The 24,145-nt window shown below is 37.2% G+C and overlaps 1 protein-coding gene across 1 annotated transcript in view; it reads left to right on the forward strand.

Annotated features, from left to right (window-relative positions):
- Window positions 1-24,145, forward strand: part of TXNRD1 (thioredoxin reductase 1) — a 52,284-nt gene that overhangs the window by 21,344 nt on the left and 6,795 nt on the right. Inside the window, exons 4-13 of the mRNA XM_069491343.1 lie at window positions 618-737; window positions 3,062-3,204; window positions 3,608-3,723; window positions 5,539-5,764; window positions 8,108-8,200; window positions 8,796-8,872; window positions 9,325-9,481; window positions 12,460-12,567; window positions 14,436-14,531; window positions 17,432-17,566. Coding sequence (XP_069347444.1) covers window positions 618-737; window positions 3,062-3,204; window positions 3,608-3,723; window positions 5,539-5,764; window positions 8,108-8,200; window positions 8,796-8,872; window positions 9,325-9,481; window positions 12,460-12,567; window positions 14,436-14,531; window positions 17,432-17,566 — 1,271 coding nt within the window. The remainder of the gene's footprint in view (window positions 1-617; window positions 738-3,061; window positions 3,205-3,607; window positions 3,724-5,538; window positions 5,765-8,107; window positions 8,201-8,795; window positions 8,873-9,324; window positions 9,482-12,459; window positions 12,568-14,435; window positions 14,532-17,431; window positions 17,567-24,145) is intronic.

Genomic DNA, 24,145 nt, shown 5'->3' on the forward strand with positions numbered 1-24,145 from the left:
ACTCTATCCTGGGCAACACAGCGAGACCCTGTCTCTTAAAAAAAAAAAAGAAGATGCATTTAATACACTTAATTTGCCAGACATCTTAGCTCAGCCTAGCTACCTTAAACATGCTGAGAACACTTTAACATTAACCTGTAGTTGGGGAAAATCATCTAACACAAAGCCTATTTTATGATAAAGTATTGAATATCTCATGTAATTTATTGAATACTGTACTGAAGTAAAACACAGAATGGTTGTATGGGTATCATTGTAAAGTTGAAAAATTACAAGCAAAACCATTAAGTTGGGGGCCATCTCTGTAGGGTTATGCACATAGTAAAATTTCAATTTCTGACATCTTTATCAACAGTTAATTTTGAGTCTTTGAAGTATATGGAAATTGTGGGAATCTGCCCCTCTTTTTGTTTTGTTTTAGGATGAATTACTGTGTGTGGTAAATAAAGCTCTCTGAACTTAGAAACATCGCGAGACTTAGAAATAAAGTATATAAATGGTATTGGCCCCATTAAGCAAATAAATTATGATGCTTCATAGAATTGTAATAATCATTGAACTTTTTCTTTGAAGCCTTGTAAAGCAGTCTATAAACTGATTTCTCGATGTTGTTGCAGGTCTTGGAGGAACATGCGTGAATGTGGGCTGCATACCTAAAAAACTGATGCACCAAGCAGCTTTGTTAGGGCAGGCCTTACAAGACTCACGAAACTACGGATGGAAAGTCGAGGAGACGGGTATGGGAGGGAAAACTACTCTTCTGTTTGTGCTTTTGGGGGTGTGAGCTGTGGTCTGGGAATGTACTTTTCATTTTTACAAGGCTAGCAAATACCCTGGAAGTTGTTTTTGTTGTTTACATTTTCATGAATAAAATGACTGTAGTTGTCCTTTGTCAGGTACTTACTACAGTAACAATAGATACTGTGCTTGGAGTATGGTGTTTCTGTAAGAGAAAACCAGATTTTTTTCAAATAAGTTCTTACCTCGTTTTTGTAAGAAATCATACAACATTTGTAATTTGTAAGAAAGTATTAATTGCATTTGTTTTCTTTTGAAGCTGTTGCATTTTTCTCTCCTTTCAAAGAAGTCTGTTTCATCATCTGATATTTGTGGGGAGTGATGATTGTTTATTGAGGAGGGGGTGATTAGACTTTGTTGTATTAAAAATATTTAGAGTATACTAGAAAGCCTAGACAAGTTGAAGAGGCAATTGTTAACTTTAGAAAGTAGATTGCATTATCTGGTAGAAGAATAAAGTGAGGCTTGGCACAGCTTCATGACAAATTAATAACATATATCACCCTGTCCTTAAAGAGTGAAACTCCAATGCCTATAGATTTGAGATTTATAGGGTGTGGGGCATTTGAGGGAAAATATTGCAGCCAGTAACTAGAGTAAACTGTTCTGTGGCTTTTTCAGAGTTTTAATTTACAGTTTATTAAATATAAAAATGAGACAAATACATGCTTGGAAACTTTTGCTCCCGCCAAACTCATCAGGCTTCCTTTGTTGATGCTGCTTTTTCCCATTTAAAAATAACAGTACTTATTTCAAGTCTGGAATCTTTGAAAATCAGTTACTTTTAAAGTTTTTTTAAGTTGGAGTCACATCTGTTTCTTTAGACCCTTATGAGAAAGAGGGATATAAAAAGAAATTTGGTAAAGTATTGGTAATTATTGCAGCTAGATGATTGGCACATATCGGTGAGTCCCATTCCTGGTAGAGAAACAGCGAGTCCTGCCTTTTCTTTTCATGGTGGTGGTAGACAGCTGCCAGAGAGGCAGACTGGTCCAGGCTCCCTGTAGCCTTCCCCACCCCCACACACCTAGTCCTCCTGGCACCATAACCACAGTGGCCTCTGCAGTTACTTTTTTTTTTTTTTTTTTTAATTGAACTAATCTGTTAGTGTTTGCTCTAGTTCTAACATTTTATGATCATATGAATTGAAAATTCATGATCTGTTCTCTAGGAGGCCACAAGCTGATTTTTGTGCTGTCATTCCCACTTCCAGAGGCTGGCCTGGCCATTAGGTGTGACAGACCTGGTTTCACCACTTACTATAGGGTCAGGCTACTTAACCACTGAATTGGAGACTCAGATTTCCTCATTTCCATGAGAGAGGCTTTCAGTGTATATTGATTTTATTCTTCCTTCCAAACCACAACTTCCCTAGGACCTGCCTTCTGCCTACCACCAAAGTATATTTACCCATATTCTATTTTTTCCCAGTCATTGATAAGTTATTGAATGACAAAGGGTTGATTTTTATTCATTAAATTTTGGAATTTAGTAATACGTTAGGGCCCCAAGGATTCATTAATTAAGTGATTAATTTAATTATGATAGAATAAAAAATATTTTTCTCTTTGATGAAAGTTTGGGGAGAAATGAGATAGATAGACTGACTCTTAAAATTCCCTGTATAAATGAGGTGTTAGTGAACTTTTCCTGTAAAAGGCCAAATAATAAATACCTTAGGCTTCTTGGGCCATATGATCTCTGTAGTAGCTGCTCAACTCTGCCATTGTAGTGTGAAAGCAACCCTAGAGAATATGGAAATAAATGAGCATGGCTGCATTTCAGTAAAACTTTATTTACAAAAAGGTGATAGGCTAGATTAGGCTCATAGTGTTACAGTTTGCCAGCTCCTGGCATAAGCACTTACCCAGTTTAGTAACTCCAGACCAGACTACATCAGAATCTCTTGGATTTTTTTTGTTGTTGTTGTTACAAATATAGCATCCTAAGCCTTAATATACCCCAGCAATTAATTCTTACAATCCAAAGTAAAATCCCAGTTCATTTCTAGATAAAGAAGAAAAAAATTTGTGTTAAGGTTATTTTAGTCTTGAGAATTGTCAGGAAGCCTTGCATTATTTAATTGTATGGTAGTCTTCTGAAAGGGAAAGAATATTTGAAGATGAAATGTAGTGTTCAAAATAAAGGACTTGTCCTTTTAGACTAAAAGCTCTGCTCTTTGTGTTTCATGTGAGTAGTTATTGAGAAGTGATCTTTGCCAGAAGTTGAAAAGCTAAATATTTTGTCTTATTTTCTTATGCAGTTAAACATGATTGGGAAAAAATGACAGAAGCTGTGCAGAATCACATTGGCTCTCTGAACTGGGGCTACCGAGTCGCTCTGCGGGAGAAAAAGGTGGTCTATGAGAATGCCTATGGGCAATTTATTGGTCCTCATAGGATTAAGGTAATTGTGACATCCAGAGTAGCTTTTTTTTTTTTTTTAAAAGCTTTGGTTGGAAAGTATCTAAGTATCAAAAGTATTATAATAAAAGTAATAGCCACTGTGACACAGACTACCCAGTTTGGTGATGTTTGCTATCACACCTTCTTATGGGGTCTTCTGTGGGAGTGTGGTAAAACGTAGGAGTTCTGGACCAGATTACCTGGATTCGAGGCCTGGCTCTGCTACCTAATAGCATGGTGACCTTGAGCAAGCCTGTTTGCTCTTCAACCTTAATATCTCTTACTGTATTATCAAATTATGAAGATCAAATGAGACAATTTGGTAAATGGCCTTTGTTAACTATAAAGTTTACAATTTTAAGGGATAATTACTTACTAAAGTTTTCATATTGGTTCCTTTCTAGGCAACAAATAATAAAGGCAAAGAAAAAATTTATTCAGCAGAGAGATTTCTCATTGCCACTGGTGAAAGGCCACGTTACTTGGGCATCCCTGGCGACAAAGAATACTGCATCAGCAGGTAAGGGAAAAAAGTGGGGAAGGAAAGAAAACCTATTGAGGATTTTGCTTTTGCTTTTTTCTGTAAACCCACTTAGTCCATTTCTTGGACTTCAGAGTTCTTTGTCACATTTTTGCTCTCTCTGGGTAGGGACAAGGGTTTGAGAAAAAGTAAAAATTATTTTAAACAGGAACACTTAAAAAATTGAAAACCATAAGCATTGATCATCTTACTACACAGAATTGTTAATATCACTAATATATTATATATAGATATATACTTTATATATATATATATATATATATATATTTATTTATTTTTAAAGCCAGTCAAATTTAGCAGTGGGGGTTGTATACCAACTTTAGTGACACTAAGGTTAATACGTTCTGATAACTCACTACCATTGGACCAGCCTCCCAAAGGCTCTATCTCTTAATACCATCACCTCAGGGTCTAAGATTTCAATATATGAATTTTGCAGGCACAAATATTCAGGCCATAGCAGGCTGTTGTGTATTTTTAAAAACTCATTTTCTTTTCTTTTTTTTTTTTTGAGACAGAGTCTCACTCTGTTGCCCCGGCTAGAGTGAGTGCCGTGGCGTCAGCCTAGCTCACAGCAACCTCAAACTCCTGGGCTCAAGCGATCCTACTGCCTCAGCCTCCTGAGTAGCTGGGACTACAGGCATGCGCCACCATGCCCGGCTAATTTTTTCTTTATATATATTTTAGTTGGCCAGATAATTTCATTCTATTTTTAGTAGAGACGGGGTCTCGCTCATTGCTCAGGCTGGTCTCGAACTCCTGACCTCGAGCGATCCACCCGCCTCAGCCTCCCAGAGTGCTAGGATTACAGGCGTGAGCCACCGCTCCCAGCCTAAAAACTCATTTTCTAACAATGCTTTTATGATCTATGTCTTGTATATTCCTAACTCAACCAGAAGACTTTTGTCAGGTTTTACTTTTTATAGTTGGGTTTTTTTTGTTTTGTTTTGTTTTGAGACAGAGTCTCTCTCTGTTGCCCAGGCTAGAGTGAGTGCCGTGGCATCAGCCTAGCTCACAGCAACCTCAAACTCCTGGGCTTAAGCGATCCTACTGCCTCAGCCTCCCGAGTAGCTGGGACTACAGGCATGCACCACCATGCCCGGCTAATTTTTTCTATATATATTTTTAGTTGGCCAGATAATTTCTTTCTATTTTTAGTAGAGATGGGATCTCGCTCTTGCTCAGGCTGGTTTCGAACTCCTGAGCTCCAGTGATCCGCCCACCTCGGCCTCCCAGAATGCTAGGATTACAGGCGTGAGCCACTGCGCCCGGCCTAGTTGGTTTTTATATTACAAAAACAAGGTACTGTAAGTTTTTTCCCCAGCCCTCTCTCCATTGTGAATAATTGATGTTTCAGCTGAGAAATAACAGGTTTTTCTCCTCAGAGAGAGCTGAGTGGTGGATTGAGAGTAGGGGTGTGGGTTTGCAAATATCTGATTTATTCCAAACAGTTTATAATAAAATTTTATGTGACTATGAGTTGGACTAATATCAGAAATTATATGATTTGCTATGTTTAGCCATGGGTAGCTGGAGCTACTCTGAAAGCAACTGATTGGCAATTGAGTACCTGGCAGAGAGTGGTCTAAGGTGAATGAGTGGCAAGAAAGGGAGAGTATCTAGGACCTTATGAAAACTCCTCATATGTTATGTGTTTAGGTAGTTGAATGTTGATAATCTTAAGGTATCTTGTTCTTATGAAAGTAAAAATATTTACTTTGATTTAGTCATTATTCTTATGTACATTTTTCTCTTCTTTCTCTGCCCGCCCCCCTCTGTTTAATTTCTTTTCAGTGATGATCTTTTCTCCTTACCTTACTGCCCGGGCAAGACCCTGGTGGTTGGAGCATCCTATGTCGCTTTGGAATGTGCTGGATTTCTTGCTGGTATTGGTTTAGATGTCACTGTCATGGTACGGTCCATTCTTCTTAGAGGATTTGACCAGGACATGGCCAACAAAATTGGTGAACACATGGAAGAACATGGTATCAAGTTTATAAAACAATTTGTACCAGTCAAAGTAAGTAGGGTTGCCTGTAGGTTTGTTGATTCTATACTGATGTTAAAAGGCAAGAAGAGAGTTGTGTTAGTAGTAGAAGCATCCTTTTCAGCATTGTAAGCTATCAGGAATGCTATGATTCCTCAACTGTTGTATACTGGTATATAAACTTGTACTTGCCTACCACCTAAGTAGCTTTTTTTAAATTTATAGGTTAATATTCTCCTCCTTTGTCAACTTTTTGTAACCTTTGGTTCTGTTGTTTAATGCTTCCCTTTATGTATTTGTTTATTATCTTTGGTCTGTTAATACTTTGTTTCTTCATATGTTCCAGAGATTTAAATAAGAGTTTATGATTAGGCTTATACCCCCCACCCCCCCACTTGCCACCCTACTTCCGCCCCCACATTTCCCCTTGGCATATAGTACAGTCAACACACATACTACATAATTCTGGCTTCCCTGGAAACGATCATATCATTTTGTTACATGGGCTAGCCTTTCTAATTTAATCTTCTTTTAAAAAGACCTAATAATATGCCAAGTTATATCTGGGACTTAACATTACTACAAATGTTTTGATAGATAAGACTGATAAAATTGATCACTTAGTATATCTAGTATATCTCAGACCGATAGATAATTTTCTTTAGTACAGGGACTGTTTTTTTAAAGTTAAGAAATTTTAACTGTCATTTTTTAAAATTTCTTAATGGGTTAACTTGAGTTCTTTGCATGACTGTGAATCTCTTAGTGCTGATATATAAGAGCATGAGCTCTAGGGTCAGAATGATCTGGATTCAAATACTGTTCTGCCAGTTTCTTGCTGTATGACTTTAGGAGAGTTACTTAATCTCTCTGAACGTCAGTTTCTTCTGTAAAATTAGGTTGATAATGGCATCTATCTCACAGTTCATGTGAAGTTTGCATTAGCCAACACTTACAAAGTAATTAGAACAGTACCTGGCAAAGAATAAGCCTAAAGTGAATCTATCTCGTAATATTGTTGTGAAGATTAAGTGGCAAATTCCCTGGGAATTATCAGTACTTGATTATTGTAGCTGTTTTTTAGGGAGTAAAGGTATATATGCTATATTTGCATTAGGGCTATAATAAGAAAACAGCTGTATGTATATGATGTACTGATAGAAGAGTAACATCTTTCTGTATAATATCTTAACATTTGGGGAGTTGTGGACCCTCTTAAAAACCTGGTGGACTCTGCCCAGTAAAATAGGTTTCACCAGGGTATGATTCTCATAGCTGGGCATTAAATATGGAAAAGCCCTGAATGCAGCACAAAGGTGTGAGTAATGATAGAAGTGGGAATGAGGACCTTTGCTTATCATTTTGAAACAAATCTTAAGCTATGGGCCAATTCAGCTGTTCTCCAAAAATTAAAACATTTAAATTTAAATTAAACAGGAGACTTTTCCACTATGTTTAAAGAGGTTTAACTATAAAAGAAAGGGGTTCAAGAAGGTAATCTTTACTGTTTATTGATGTTGAAAATAAAATGACCCTCAACTCTCTTTGAGTCATTGTATTTTAAAGGTAGAATAGAAATTGCAGGTGATTTTGATTTCTCCTAGGAAATATTTTACAGGAACTCATTATTTGGCTATTATTCAGAGACAAAGGTTAACTACATACTTAAGAAGCTTCCAGGTGATAGGGTTTCTAAGTCATTGTTACCCAGTCTATAGGCTATCATTGGCATCATTGTGTAGTGGGTTCGTGTGTTCATTCTCATTTGCTGTAGCACAAGTATCAGGGCTTGCTCATTCCTTTCTACATCTTTAGCAACCAAGGACAACCCCTAGTTATGACCACACACATTTCCTAGCCCACTATGACTTTTAGGCTTTCTAGCTGTTACTTATGTCATTATTGCCCTATTTAATACTTCAATATCTATTCTTTGTTGTCAATGAATGTTGATCATCTGTTGTAAAAAGAAAATCTCTGAATGTGGGCAACAGTGACTCTCCATGGGATTAAAGGTTCTGGGTGAATGGAAAGATAGGAACCTAGAGAAAACAGAAAGTCACTGATTTGATTTTAGGGATTGTAGTATGCTTTCTCTTGCTTTCTTTTTTCCCAGTTTCTCTTTCAATTGTATTATTTGAGAACTATGAAAGAAAGCCTCTTGGGTGAACATAAACCAGTGAAAAAGAAGGGAATTAAATTAAAGACTCACTTTGATTATCCTAATGATGTTAAAATGAGGGAGATAGGTCATAAAAGACTTTTCAAGCAAGACTTTATGTTTTAACTTCGGGTTAACCAGATAGAAGGAGAAGATACAGTTATCCCCCTTGATAAATGTCTTTATTTCAGGGTAAAATTTCATCACTTTTGTAGGTTGAACAACTTGAAGCGGGGATGCCAGGACGACTCAGGGTGGTAGCCCAGTCCACCAATAGTGAGGAAACCATCGAAGGAGAATATAATACGGTAAGAGTGGGCCTGGGTCAGTACTTTATCAGAAAGCAAATAAGGTGCTTATTGGGTTCTTACAGTGACTGTTAGATATTTCTAAAATGTACTGCTTCCATCTCCATTCTAAGACATCTTAATAACTTAAATGATAATTCATTTTTGTATAGGGATGGCTTCAGATTTTCTCCACTAGAACTTAACAATATTGGTTGTCAGATGGCTATACAAAGGCACCAAAATTTCTAAATGAGCCATGATTTCTGTCTATGTTCTTCCCCATTCATCTCCCTAGCCACCACTTAAAAAATAACTTAATTCAATCATAGGCTATGCTGTCGTTGTCTTTGAACTTGGATAGGTTTATTAAGGAATTATTAACTCCCTTTCTCTTAATAAGAAATGGAAAAGGGTTTCTGCTATATCATGTTCAAAGGATTTTTTCCATAAAGATTTTAATTTGTTTAAACTCTTGCATTATTTTGTTAATGAAATATTTATTTCCAGGTCTGGAAAATGAAATTAGATTAGTTTAAATAAGCAGAGAAAAATATGATTAAGTAATTCATGCAAAGCCATTTTGTTAATACTCGCTAATATATTAATTTGTCAGGTGTTGCTGGCAATAGGAAGAGATCCTTGCACAAGAAAAATTGGCTTAGAAACTGTGGGAGTGAAGATAAATGAAAAGTAAGAAAAAGTCTTTATTATGCCATATTGAATACTACTTTGGTTATTTACTGCATTGATCAATTCTAGAGTTAGATTCTTAAAGTTAATTTTTACCATAGTTAGAGAGTTCCCTTTTTATGCTTAGAAAACTCTTCTTCCAATGTCATTCACATTAATATTTCCCCTCCCTTCCTTCCATTATAATTTAGTATTCTCAATTTTAGCCACTATGTTACAGTTTTCCCATTCTATTTGTTACAGTTTTCCTATTTCTTTGATTTTTTCAAAATAGTGGGCAGAGTTGTCACTAAGCTTTTAGTTCCTCTGAGCAATTTTGTTTTGTTTTTAATACATTAGAACATTGCCTTCAGCTAGAGTCACAGTGTTAGGCTTCCTTGGGAGAAAGGGGATTTTGTTCTACTTTATTAATAGGGTAATTGATTATGATTTTTAACTGAATGAATTTACAGGACTGGAAAAATACCTGTCACAGATGAAGAGCAGACCAATGTGCCTTACATCTATGCCATTGGCGATGTATTGGAGGATAAGCTGGAGCTCACCCCAGTAGCAATCCAGGCAGGAAGACTGCTGGCTCAGAGGCTTTATGCAGGTTCCACTGTCAAGGTGAGTGTTGAAGCTGTCATCCACTAGATACTGTTCATAATACTCCCAGTTCCCTATTTAGGGGTAGTTGGGAAGTTTTCCAGGTCTTGAATAATTTAGTTATTTTGGTGATGGCATCTTAGATGTGGTTTATTAGCTGTATTCCAAATAAGACATCATTGCAGTTGCTGTTCATTTGTGACTTTAGTATAAAAATTGTTATTCTTGGAATTGCACTATGAGTAAGGAGAGCTTGATTAATCAAGTTTTGACACTCTTATGTTCCACGTACTCTTAATCATTGCATCTTACATCAATTTCATCATCGCCAGTATAGTTTTCTAAATCTTTTTATGGCACCCAACTAGGCTATAAAAGGATTTGGGGATTTAGGTAATGGTGTCAATGTGCAGAGCAGCTTAAACCACTCTTCAGGCCTTGTTCCCCTGTCCTTGCTGTAGAGTCTTTCCATCTTAGATTGTTGAATATATTAAATGTTATATTAATGTTTTAAGGTGATTTTTTTAAAGTCAGTGTAGGAAATTGAAACTCTTCAGTATCTTTCGTGGGACTAGATGGCCAGAAAAGAATAAATATAGCTTAACTTTTAAAAAGGATTCTGGAAACATTAATTGTAAAGAATTTTGTCACTACCCATTTTCCTTGAGTATAAATCGTTGTGGATTGATTTCAGTGGTTACAGTAATGGAAACCTCACAGAACGATGCTAGTAAAATTTATTTGTGACTTCAGGTTATTTTGGATTATAGCATAATAAAATCTTATATTTTGAAATTAACAGATTGGGGGGTAAAAAAGATTTTGGATACCAGATTGATTGTCCAGGGAATAGCAGTTGGTTCATACTACTATTTGGAATAAATTTAACAACACTACCTCTTAGAGTTACATCTTGTATTCATTGTTATAATTGTTTAGTATCTGGTAAGAAAAGCTATTTAAAAATGTAGCTTAAGATTGAGATGCATTTAATTTGTTCTTGAATTTATACCTTTGTGGTTTCCTAAACTAGAAAGAGATATTTTTATATACCATTAATAACCAAAGAGTAAACATGCAAAAGCTTTCACCTAAATAAATTTGAAATCATTATAGCACAGAATTCCTTAAAAAAAAATTGTTAGATCTTTTCATCTCCTTTGGACATTCCTTCTGCATCTCAGCCATAATCTTAAGAGGACCTATGTAAATCTCAAGAACTCAGGCCAGGTGCAGTGGCTCACACCTGTAATCCTAGCACTCTGGGAGGCTGAGGTGGGAAGATCGGTTGAGGTCAAGAGTTCAAGACCAGCCTGAGCAAGAGCAAGACCCCTTCTCTACTAAAAATGGAAAAAAATTAGCTGGGCATGGTGGTACACGTTGTAGTCCCAGCTACTTGGGAGGCTGAGGCAGGAGGATTGCTTGAGCCCAAGAATTTGAGGTTGCCATGAGCTAGGCTAACGCTACAGCACTCTACCAGGGTGACAGAGCAAGACTCTGTCTCAAAAAATAAATAAATAAATAAATCTCAAGAACTCTCTTTGTACACAGGCAGCTCCATCCTGTTTGGTAGGTATTCTGACCTGCAGCTTCAAGCCACCTTGGTTTCCCTGAGCTGTGATCTCTCTGTTTTCATAACTGGGAAGGAGCACTGAGCTCTACTAAGCTTCCTCTCTCTGCACTGAGGCCTAGAAACTGCCTCTGGGTAGTAAGCTGTTAACAGTCTTAGGGCTCACTCATTTGTTTCCCTGCCCTCAGGGATCACAGGCCTAAGCTGTCTATTGGCCAGTGTCTAAAAAGTTTTGCTTCATATTTGTCTGCTTTTTTTAGTTTGAAGCACAAGGGTAAATCTGGTCCCTGATACACCATTATGGCTGTACGTGGATGTCTGCAATTAATTTTATATTACAGAATTCCAAGGATTTACGTTCTTTTTAGAGAGAAAGGATATATTAATTGTTTCGGGGTGGGGGTCATATTTTAAAGATTTCACTTTCTTGTTTCAGAGAGTGAGAATTGCATTTCTCATATTTTAAATGGAGAAGGATGTTACTTAGGTTCACCTCTGTGTACAAATGTAACTGCTAGGTTTTAACCAAATGGCATTTACAAACACATTTGGCATTCACATAATATATTTTTTCATTCACATAATGTATTTTTTCGTAGTTCACATTAGCATATTAAAGATTCTGAGAAATATGATAGTAGAGAATCCTGCTTATTTGCTTAATTCAGCTTTTTACAATTTTGTTTGACTCCAGAACCCTTTTGTCATCTACACCTATTAACATTGTACCATGGGCTTTGAAAAATACTGTCAGAAGTGTTAACTTTTTTGCCCCCATGCTCTTTCTTTCGTTTTAATGGCTGCATAGTATTACATTGAAGGTATGTCCTGTAGAACCACTTCCCAGTCACTGGGATTTTAAGGCCACTCCAACATTGCCACCATTGAGTACTGCAGCAATGCTCAATAATACATGCAGCCTTTTCTGTATAATAAGCTATTATTATATTAGTATTATATGTCATAATATAAATATAGTAATATGTTAGATTTCCAAAGATATTATTATTGAGCCAGAAGTATAAAATGCTTTTATGGCTCTTAATATGCATTACCTGTTGATGTTCTAAAGAAGTCTTTTAATTTTTATCACTGATAATATAAGACTATCAGCAAGTGAGTACACCAGTATTATTTTCGGCAGTGTTATTAAGGGAGACAAACTGTGTCATTGTTGGTAACATCAGTTGGTAGATGGATGGGGAAGCCACAGGAATCTCTTTTTATCGTCAGTCTTACCATACTTCGAACTTCTAAAACTTTTCTCCTAAATTAATGATTCTCAGTGTTGTACATTAATTAATATCTGGGATTGAGATTGCATATGATTTGTGTAGAAATTTATTAGTTTACTTTCCTCTCTCAATTTGAACTTTTTTGAGTGTATGTTTTTTTTAAGTTATAACTCTTTACTTCTATTTTTAAACAGTGTGACTATGAAAATGTTCCAACAACTGTATTTACTCCTCTGGAATATGGTGCTTGTGGCCTTTCTGAGGAGAAAGCTGTGGAGAAATTTGGGGAAGAAAATATTGAGGTAAGTTCTCCTTTTCTAATTTTCTCCTATGTTAAATTACTATTTTTTTCTTCAAAATTTTAAAGTAATTTAAGTGTACAGAAAAGTTGAAAAATAGCACAAAGAACTTCCATATACCCATTATCCAGAATCAGATACTATTAACATTTTGCTTATGCATTTTGCTTTGTCTTACATGCTTTTTATATTCTCCATTTCTGTGTTTGTGTGTATTCTTTTCCCCGAACCATTTGAGAGTAAGTTGAATGTTCCTTTACCCCTAAATACTTCATTGTGTATTTCCTATGAGCAAGACATTTTCTTATGTAACTACAATGCAGTTACCACTTTTAAGAAATTTAGTTTTGACACTATACTTATATCTGATTTATCTTCCATTTTTTGACCCAGTAATAGTTCCTATTACATTTAAAATCACATTTATTGGTTTCTTTTGATTATTAAAACAATATTATTGGAAATCTGAAGAATATAAGACAATGGGAAGAAAACTAAAAATTAACTACATTTCTGCTGTTCTGACCATTAGTATTACAATTATGAACATTTTCTTTGAATTCTCTAAAAACACCATTGTCTGTGTTTGTGCTTATAAAAGAGGAGAAATGAAGTGTAATAGTTCTTTTAAGGGGTGCTATACTATAATTTGTTAAGCCATGCTTTTATTAATTAGGTTGTTTATAGTTTTCACTATTACAAATAGAAAGATGAACCTCTTTATAATTCATTTTTTATTTCTCTGATTTTTTTTGAGGATAGATTTTCTATCAAAAAGTATTTAATTTTAAGTTTCTTAATATATATTCATATTTCTTATAGATTAACTTTAAAATTTGCTTATTTTCTTATAAAAGTTTGAGTTGTAATTTTGAAGAATGTAAGGGAAAGAGGAAACAACTACAAATAGATTTATGTCTGTAATAGCAATTGTTAGCAATTTGGGGTAATTTTTTTTCTATATACTTGTGATACTACAATACTATACATAACACTTCTATGACCCACATTTATTTAAAAAAAGTATGTTGTATTATAACATAGAAGAACACTTATTATGTCTTCATAATCAGTGTGCTTTTGAAAGGTAGCTAATCAGCTGGGCTCCATGGCTCACACTTATAATCCCAGCACTATGCGGGATCGAGGCGAGAGTATTGCTTGAGCCCAGGAGTTTGAGGTTGCAGTGAGCTAAGATGACGCCAGTACACTCTACCCAGGGCAACAGAGTGAGACTCTGTCTCAAAAAAAAAAAAAAAGGTAACCAATCATGTTTTGAACTAAGGCTAACAGTTGGAAGAGAAAAAAAATCCTTTTAGTCATCCATAGGTTATATCAGTAAGGATATCTGTCCTTACAGTTTTCCTTCCTCCTTCCCTCCCTCCTTCCTTCCGTGCTTTTGGTGAATAATGCCAAAGAAGGACATGTCTTTTGGAAGCATTAAGCAAGAGAACTAGATAATTGCTCTGATTGTTCCTGGCATTTTATTTGTTTCTTGTCCAAGTTGTCATTCCTATAAGGTAACAAAATAGTATTGAGGGAGGGTTTTTGAGTGAGTATGTGTTTGTGTGTTTTTAATGCAAGACAGCAAGTAAATTCTCATTCTCTTGTTTTTTTTGTTTTGTTATTACTTGAAGTTTACTCTTTTGAGGTTGAGATATACATAATTAAGATATGAGCTTATAGCAAAAGTGTCTGACATCAAGGAGTTTAAAATCATTTACCTTTTGTAATAGATTCCTATTTAGTCCATGAGTTTTATTGTTTAATGAACAGGTAATTATTAAAGAGTCCCCACTGTCTTTCACCTTATCTAATGTTTGACAGACTGCTTAAGATAATGGGTCTGAATTGTGCTTATATCTTCTTAGGTTTACCATAGTTACTTTTGGCCATTGGAATGGACAGTTCCATCAAGAGATAACAACAAATGTTATGCAAAAATAGTCTGTAATACTAAAGACAACGTAAGTGCGATTCTCACTTAATCCTTTCCAATAATTTTATTTAGATTTAAATATGTAATTCTGTTTGATACATGTGGCATTCCTTTTGTATTTTACCTGTTGGGCTTCCCAGCTGTGTGGACATCATCACAGGACCTTGGCTCCATTGTTTGCTGTCCTCTCTCTTCACTGGCACAGGGCTCTACCCATACTCAGGTGGTCAAAACTTCCTGAGTGAAGGAACCAAAGGCACAACTTGAGAACTGTCTGTGTTTGTGTTTATAAAAGAGGGGAAATGAAGTCATTGTCTATCTAAAAATAATGAACAAAAAGAACAGGAGTGATGCAAGTTTGATCCTCAGCAACTGGCACTAATGAGAAGGAGCTCTTAATTGGGTTCTGATTTAAGATTTCATTGCCTGCTGCTACATGTAACACCTGGCAGCTGAAAACCTGTGGGCAAACTCCTTCACCTCACAGGGTTTGTTTCATACCTACAAAACGAAGGATTAAGGAAATTGGTGTTTTCCAAAATTTTTTGACTACTGCCACATAGCAAGAAATATATTTTTTACATTATAACCTGTAACACATGTGTGTACCTATGCATACTGTCTTTAACTATTGTATTGAATCTTATGAAACTAATATTTTTAAATTAGCTGGCACATTACCTTAAAAATATAAACAGTGCTAAAGAACCAATATGCTAAAAGCCTAATGAACTCTGATAATTTTTTTATCTTGAGATTTGAATATAATTAAGCCATATATCCTGTTTAGAAACTACTGCTCTAGACAATAGCACAGCTGCAGGTTGGCTGGTTGTTTGTTTTTTTTTTTTTTTTTTTTTGCAGAACCCAGGGTTTTAGAAAACATTTCCCTGGATACTCTACAAATGAATGTATTTAGACATAAGTTTTATTAATGTCACTTCTGTAAACAAAAGGAGAAAACACCAGGTATTCTCTCATTGGCAGTCTGTTCACTGCCCCTAGAGACTTCAGTTGCACATAGCAATCAATGAAACCATCAAGGTTTCCTTCATACCAAGCAAATCCGCTTTAACCATATGTGATTATTTTGTCCTTCTTTCATGTTATATTTGTTTAAATGGCATTGCTTGTATAACATGAAAAATAGTTTCACTACCAGTAAGCCTGCCTTAATTAAAATAGTTGAGGTCCTAAGTAGGGTGATACTGTTTTCAATTATTTTCATAGATAAAGATAGTAGTAGAGAAAATGAATATTTATTATTGCTTTTTTGTCATGAGTAATCTGATGCAAAAGCATGCTTCTGGAACTTGACTGATCTTGGGGCATGCTTTCTTCATTTTGAGTCAGTCACTTGACTTCATAGTGTCTAAAAGTCCTTGATTTTAAATAGTACTTAGAATGTTTATTGTCTGCTGGCTTTTGTTCTGTGCTATTCTTTGTTTACATAAAATATTTAAAATATACATAAAAGTGGGGAAGGTACCCACCCTCCAGATTCAATAAACAGTAACTTTTTTACTGTATTTACTTCAGAGCTTTTGTCTTGTAAGAGAGAAATCATCATAGATGCAGTTTATAATAGTTTATATTTATTAGGCATCTATTATGTACATGTAGAAATCTACAGATATTAACTTATTTAATCTTTACATAATCCTATGGGGTCTGTGCTATTGTTATCCTCATTTTATAGATGAGGAAACTGAAGCACATGGAAGTTAAGTAACTGTGTTCAAATTATTTGCCTACTTAAAGGCAAAGCTAGAAATCAACCCCAGGCAATGTAGATTGCATGCTATCAATTATTATCCTATGCCGGTGTAGTCTTTTGTATTCATTCCTTCCCTAGAAGCAAAACTGTTCTAAAGTTGGAGTCTCTCTCATGTTTATGTTTTCATGTTTGCCCCCTATTTATGTATGCTTAAACATTATACAGTGTATTGTGGTTTAATTACGAGTGGCATCCTCATTGAATAGAGTCCTGTAACTTTTTTATATCATTATTTTTTGAGAACTTTCCTACATTATTACATGTAAATCTAGTATATTTTAAATGTGTTGTAGTAGTTTATCTTACAGATAGCTGTACTTTGTACCCTGAACCCCCCTGATTATCAGGATGAGTAATGTGTAAGAGTGTAACATGGGATATATCACAGTCCTTTGGAAGCAGAGTGACCTTCTGGTTGTTTCCAAGGAGTGATGGAACATTTGATAAGCTCTGTACCCTAAATTAAAGCCTGAGTTGCCTCATGAGGAAATTGGGCTACTTAATCTGGCTTAGTCAGAATCAGCTCTGAAAATCTATCAACTGAACAGTAGAATACATCAGATTTCTTTGCTTTTGGCAGAGGTAGTCTGAGTCTGAGATTTAGAATTTATCCAAAATAATTCCGACACAGATATTTCATAGTTGCCAAACATTTTTCTTTCATTTTCAAAAATGTTTTCACATTGGAACAGTCTTAAGGGTATCTAATTGCACAATCTACACCCAAACCTTAGTTAAAATCATTTTGTAATTTAAATGACTGCCCTTAAATGTCACAGCTATCACAGGTAGTCTACATGGAGCTGAGACAACCAAATACAGAAAACAAGGATGCCACTGTCCTTTGGTAGTATTTTCCAGAATATTTTGGTGGCTAAGGACCTGCAGATATCTTTACCTTTAAATTTTTCTTATCATCACTCCCAGCTGGCTCCTGTCCCTTGCTGCTTGAAATGCACATCAAGCTCTCTGTATTGTCACATGTTAGGAAGTCTTTAGCCTAAACAGCTGTTAGCGGCAAGCAATAATTTAAGTCTTTGGCCATTTCTGAAATGGGTTGTTTAGAATAAACTGGGGAAATGCTCTAGGCTATACAGGAAGAGAAGGGGAGAAAAATCAGTTTAATTGTATTATTTTATTTTGTATCTTAGGAACGTGTTGTGGGATTTCACGTACTGGGTCCAAATGCTGGAGAAGTTACACAAGGCTTTGCAGCTGCACTCAAATGTGGACTGACCAAACAACAGCTGGACAACACAATTGGAATCCACCCTGTCTGTGCAGAGGTGGGTTACCTGTACTTCCACAGCTCCATTTGAAAGTGCACGACATTGCTTAGCTTCTAAGTGGCAGATGTAGAATCCCGAAGCTGGTGTTCTTTCTGCTGTACTCAGGCTACTTCTGTATTTCCTGACAATTTGATAATGATTGAGAATTCCTCAAAAGAGGGCCTTGTCTCTAAAATTGAGTTTTCTGCTTCCAGTATTTATTGCTGTTGGTATCAAGTGGAGACTTCCATCATACTATTAAAGAGTAAAAATGATAAGTGTGATTTATAGAGATGGGCCTTAAATCATTTATTTATCATGTCTCCTAAATTTTTATGGCAATCAGTTAATACAATTCATACCCAGAAAAAGCTTCAGTCTTAGTCTTTCCAGAGCTACTTTGAGACTAAATGATGTTTTTTGCCTGTTTAGCTTTTGGTATCTCAAAGAATGAGATTTGAAAGTGATAGCTTTCAAAAGATCAAGCAATTAACAGTAGAACTAGAAATTGACCAATCTAGGCCTCTGGGTGTCAGTATTTCTTCGCTGTCAGTGATCATCCAAGAGTTGAATGTTAACTACATAGGAATGGTAAGCCAAAAATGTGTCTATATTAGAGAACTTGGTGAAGGTTGGGAGGAGGCATATACCAGCTTAGATAGGGAGGTGAAAATTGCAGCTATTATCATTCTACCTTAGTTAGTGGTTTCCAAGGTGTATACTGTGCTTGCACACACTGTGTGCGTGTGCGTGTGCATATTCCTGCCATATTTCGTTTAGCAACTCTGTAACTGGTTGGTCTCTGTTCCCAGTTGCCCTTCACAACTGAACTCTTTGCCGAGTATGTGAAATGTCAGCTTTAAGACCTGGAAAAATGTTTCAGCTTTCTTTTGCTTTGCCTTCTCTATGGTTAGGAATGGTGTCCTCTTCTGTTATATATTAATATGCACCTGTCTGGGATGGAAGCATAAAATATTAACATGTTGGGAGATTGGTGCATTATTCATAGAAAGCTGCTGTTTTTGTGAAGGAAATCAAACCAAGCTTCAAAGAAATACAACATAAAAATTGAAGAGTCTAGACTAATGCTCTTTTTTTTTTTTTTTTTTTTTGAGACAGAGTCTCACTCTGTTGCCCAGGCTAGCGTGAGTGCCGTGGCGTCAGCCTAGCTCACAGCAACCTCAAACTCCTGAGCTCAAGCGATCCTCCTGTCTCAGCCTCCCGAGTAGCTGGGACTACAGGCATGCACCACCATGCCCGGCTAATTTTTTCTATATATATTTTTAGCTGTCCATATAATTTCTTTCTATTTTTAGTAGAGATGGGGTCTCGCTCTTGCTCAGGCTGGTCTCGAACTCCTGAGCTCAAAGGATCCACCCACCTCGGCCTCCCAGAGTGCTAGGATTACAGGCGTGAGCCACCGCGCCCGGCCTAGACTAATGCTCTTAAAGAATATGTGATAGGTCTTTCATTCAGTGTAATATCTCAGGCTGCTGATGGGGAAGGAGCCAATTAACTTCTCTTTTTTGAGTACATTAGTTTCCTAGGGCTACCATAACAAAGCACCACAACCTGGATTGCTTAAAACAACAGAAATTTATTCTCTCACAGTTCTGAAGGCTAGAAGTCCAAAACCAATGTGTCAGCAGGGCCCATGCTCCCTCTAAAGGTTGTAGGGGAAGAATCCTTCTTTGCCTCTTCTAGCTTCTGGTAGTTGCTAGCCATCCTGGTCATTCCTTGGCTTGTAGATGCATCACTCCAATCTCTGTCTCCTTCGAATGGCCTTTTCTCCTGTATATCTGTGTCCAAATTTCTCTCTTCTTTCTTATAAAGACACCAGTCATTAGATTAGGGCCCACTCTGATCTGACATGACCTCATCATTTTAAGTTGATTATGTCTGCAAAGACCATATTTCCAAATAAGGTCACCTTTACAAATACGGGGTAAGACTTGATCATATCTTTTAGTGGGGACACAATAGTGAGTATATTTTTAAAATGTAGACCCCAGTCCAAATTATTTATGAGCTACAACAATGATTTCTGATATAGATGAAGGAAAAGATAATTTCCCAGCTTGTATATAAGAGTGTCTAATTTTTTGTCTGAATTCAGCTCTCATTGGGCTTGTTGAAAGAAAAAGACTGCTGAGTGCTGGGCTCTGACCCCTTCACTTGGCTGTGCCGTGCTGTGATCCAGCAGCAGTGCGCACAGCAGCATCTGGCAAGGTGACTGCCAGCTGGGCAGAAAGACGCTGTGAGGAGGCAAGATGTCTCCTGACGCCCTCGGAGGTCAGCCAAAGGCCTGTTCTCCTTGGTATACCTGGCACATTTGCTGCTGTGCATCTCCGTCTGTTGGTCCTCGGATGACTTTGAAGCTCAGAAGTTGAATGTTCTGGTGCTTTGATAGGACTTTGATGTTTTATTTTTCCCAAGCTGGTGGCTGATTACAAGATAAAAAGTTGGATGATATCTCACTCTGAACACATTTGTTGTGAAGTTATGTGCACAGCACCACACTTGGCAGCGGGGATACAGGGAGATTTACGATAAGTTTAAGAGTGGATGAGGCAGATGGATGAAGTGCCAATTACAGTTCAGTGTGATGAGTCCCAGGATCAGGGCAGTGTACTGGGCCCTGTGTGGTCTTTGGCTCAGGGATTCCTATGATCTGGTTTTTACTCAGAGAACACTTCTAACACCAAATATGTGGTTTTTTTCCTTCCACCAACACCAGTTCTCTAACTTTCTGGACACTAGCTGGATATCCTACAATGTAATTTAATTCTGGCATTAATTCCCTGTAGTTCGCATCCAGTCCCACAGGTTAAGGGCTCAGTCCCATAAGACTGCACCCACTGCAGATGCCAGTTTCAAGTCCAGACCTCTTGTACTTCTCATCAGACAGCTATAAAGTCCCTTGACCCCCTCCTCAGGTTTGATAAATTGTTAGAACCGCCCACAGAATTCAGGAAAATACTTTGCTTACATTTACTGCTTTATTATTAAGGATGCAACTCAGTAACAGCCATATGGAAGGCACGCGGGGTGGGGGAGTAGGAGAGAGCACTCTCCCTGGGCAAGCCACCTTCCAGCACCTCCATGTTCACCAGCCTGGGAGGTCTCCATACCCCTTCATTTAGGGGATTTTATGGAGATCCCATTATGTAAGCATGATTGATTAATCGTTGACCATTGGTGATCAGCTCAATCTCCAGCTTCCTCCGTAGAGGTTCGTGGGGAAAACAGGACTGAAAATTCTACCTCTAATCACATGTTGGTTCTTCTGGCAACCAGCCCACATCCTGAAGCTATCCAGGGGCCCACTAAGAATCACCTCGTTAGCATAAACTCAGGTGTGATTGAAAGGGGCTCACTTTGGATAACAAAAGGATACTCCACTCACTGCTATCACTCAGGAAATTCCAAGGGTTTTAGAAGCTCTCATGCCAGAAACCAGGGACACATACTTCTTCTTCTATCACAATATCACAGGGATACTGGGGCAGGATGATTCCGGAGGGAGTTCTTACCTAAGACTGGAAGAATGTGTTAGCCAGTCAGAGGGAACACTGTATAAAAGGCCTGGGTGGAGAGAACATGGCTCATTCAAGGAGCTAAAGAAAGCCCTCTATGTTGCTATAGCTTGAAGAGCTTAGAGAGAGGTAAAAAACTATGCTGGAGAAATAGGTGGGTAAGTCAGTGATCTTATAAACCAAGGACGGGTATTTTGACTGTCTTTGGGGCATTGGAATTCAGCTGAGAGGTTCAAAGCAAGGGAGTAATACGGTCATCATTGTTTCAAGAAACTTTTCCAGCTATGCTGTGAAAGGTGGACTGGAACAGGCAAGTCTAGTGGCAGATCCAGTTATGAGGCTGATAAAGAAGACATGAGAGGAGACGATAGTAGCCTTACTGGGGTGGTGGCAGTGGAAATCAAGAGACGTTGTATTTGAGGTAGAGTTGATAGTACTTGCCCACTGACCAGAAATGGCAAGAGGGAAGGACTGAGAATGACTCAGGTTTGTGGCCTGAAGTAGGAAGTAACAGCAGCAAGAGCAGCCTCAAGGGGACTGACCGTGACAAGAATGCTGACGTGTGTGAATGCCTGCGTGTTAACTTAGTCCTTAAGAGACCCCCATGAAGTGGGTGGGAATAGTATCTCCATTTGACTGATGAGGAAACAGAGCAAAGAGGTTGGTTGAACAGGAGGTTGGTTGAGTAACCTGCCCACAGTTACACAGCCTGGCAGTGGCCCCCTGGATTCAAATCCAGGCAGTGCAGCTCCTGCAGCACCGCACCGTGCGGGTGATGCTCCACGGAGCAGCCTACGATACTTGGCATAGAATTAAAAACTGGAAATGATTTCTTGGTGGCAACATGAATGTAGTGGAGAGACACAGACCTGGGTTGTCATCTCACTCAGCAAATTCTTCTCAGATGGGGCCACATCACCCAGGTTTTCCAAGGTTAAGTTTCCACATTAAATAAAATAGAGATAGTGTCTAACTTTAGGATTGATTAGAAATGCTATATGAACGGAGGAGAGTTCTCCTACATGTTAGAAGAGTTCTGGCATTTGATAGATACTCAATAGCTGTATCTGTTGGCTGTTTTTTTCCCCCAGAGTACTTCATTATAGAAGAGTGGCTTGACTAAAAGGTCATCATTATATTATTTTTACTGGGAGGTGAAGAGAGATGTATATTTTGGAAAGCTCCCTGGACGATTGTTTTTTACCCCTACTTGTTTAGAAAATAGATTTTGAAAAACCAAAGGTTTCTGACTCCTAATTATGGGAATTTTAAAAAATTAATTTATCTTTAATTGACACATAATAATTACACATATTTATAGGGTACATAGGGATGTTTCAATACGTACAATGTATAGTGATCAGATCAGGGTAAGTAGCATATCCATCGTCTTAAACATTTATTATTTCTTTGTGTTGGGAACATTCGATATGCCCTCTTTGGCTACTTGAAAAAATATATTATTGTTAACTATAGTTATCGTACAGTGTTATAGAGCTTACTCCTCCTATCTAGCTATGATTTTATATTCTTTAACAAACTCTTCTTATCCTCTCTTCCCCCACCCTTGCTAGCCTATAATAACCTCTGTTCTACTCTTTACTTCTATAAGTAAACTAGTACAGTCACTGCAGAGAACACTATGGAGGTTCCTCAAAAAACTCTAAACAGAGCTACTATAGGATCCAGCAATCCCACTACTGGGCATTTATCCAAAGGAAATCTTTTTTTAAAGTTTCTGGATGTAGGGAAAGTGAGATCTGATTGGTAAAGGATTCTTGGGAACCCTTTTTTCAGCTAAATGCTAAGATTCCAACTTGGATAGTAATAGGATTTGCTACTGGGCTCCCTGTTTTTAGTGTCCAGATATGTAGGGGATGCTGCTCAAATGTGGTACACGGAATGTTTGTTACTGGTCCATAATGAGATAAGGGTAGAAATGAAGAAGAAAGGTTTAAAAACTTTAAGAATAATTTGGCAGTGTCTGATCTGATGATTTAAAAATTGGATTTTAATTTTACATGCCTTTTAAAATTTCATTTTCCTAGTACATTTTTAATGAATTTTACAAATGTCCATCCACTGGATGGATTGGAAATAATAATAATTTAAAAATTGGTCCTGGGCACTGCTTAAAGTGCTCAGAAATAGCCACAGCTCTGGGGCCAGCTGTGGTTGGTTTGCAGAGTGAATCATTCAATGAACTGTTCATACCACTTTGATAAAATAACCTGGGCAATTGAGAGCAGTCTTTGGCTCTGAGGAGTAATTAATTTACAAAAGTTGACAAATTCCTTAGTTGAGACTTTGCGCTTTGGAGCAGAATAGTTTCCAGAGGGCTTCCTTCTGGAATTCCCCTAAGAAGGAGAGACTACTCTGTTTTGACTGAAGCCCTGTACCAGAGGGAATCTCAGCGCCTGGAGCATTAGTAATATTATTCAGTGTGAGGTGGGATGGTGATAATTTATTCTGGACATCTGAACAGCAGTCATTGAATAGGAAACTGATTACACATAATTTGAGTACTAATTTCAGCTAATCAAGTTTACTTGTAGGGGAAAAACAATAGCTCAAGAGAAAAGCATTTGAAAAGACCCCTTTGAAGTGTCTTAAAATGAATTTTAGTGCTGAATATCAAAAGTTTTGGTTCTGTTGTTTTAACAGTGAACATAATTCCACTCTAAAGAGAGGGCCTTGTGAGGCTGGGAAGTGTTGGGGCCAGATACAACTATGGGGGGCGAAAGCCTCCAGCAGTGCTCTACCTTTACTTGTGCTGTGTGTTGGGAAAGAAGGGCACGGAGGCTGCGCCTCCTGCTCATTGTTTGAAAAATGTGTTTTTATGAAAATTCTAAAACAGCTGTGTACAAATGAAATCTGTAAAAATTAAGCCCATCAGTTTTTTTGTCATTTAGACTGATGAACGATGGGTAGTTGGGCTTCCTCCATCTTTTTAACATGAGCATGTCATCAGTCTAAGAAAAATAGATAAGAGCTCTTTTGTTATCTGCTCCCAGTTTTGATGGATCTATAATAGTTTTGTATCCAAATCTACAAGTTCTAT

The sequence above is a fragment of the Eulemur rufifrons genome, chromosome 16 (genome assembly GCF_041146395.1).
Source record: "Eulemur rufifrons isolate Redbay chromosome 16, OSU_ERuf_1, whole genome shotgun sequence".
NCBI lineage: Eukaryota > Metazoa > Chordata > Mammalia > Primates > Lemuridae > Eulemur > Eulemur rufifrons.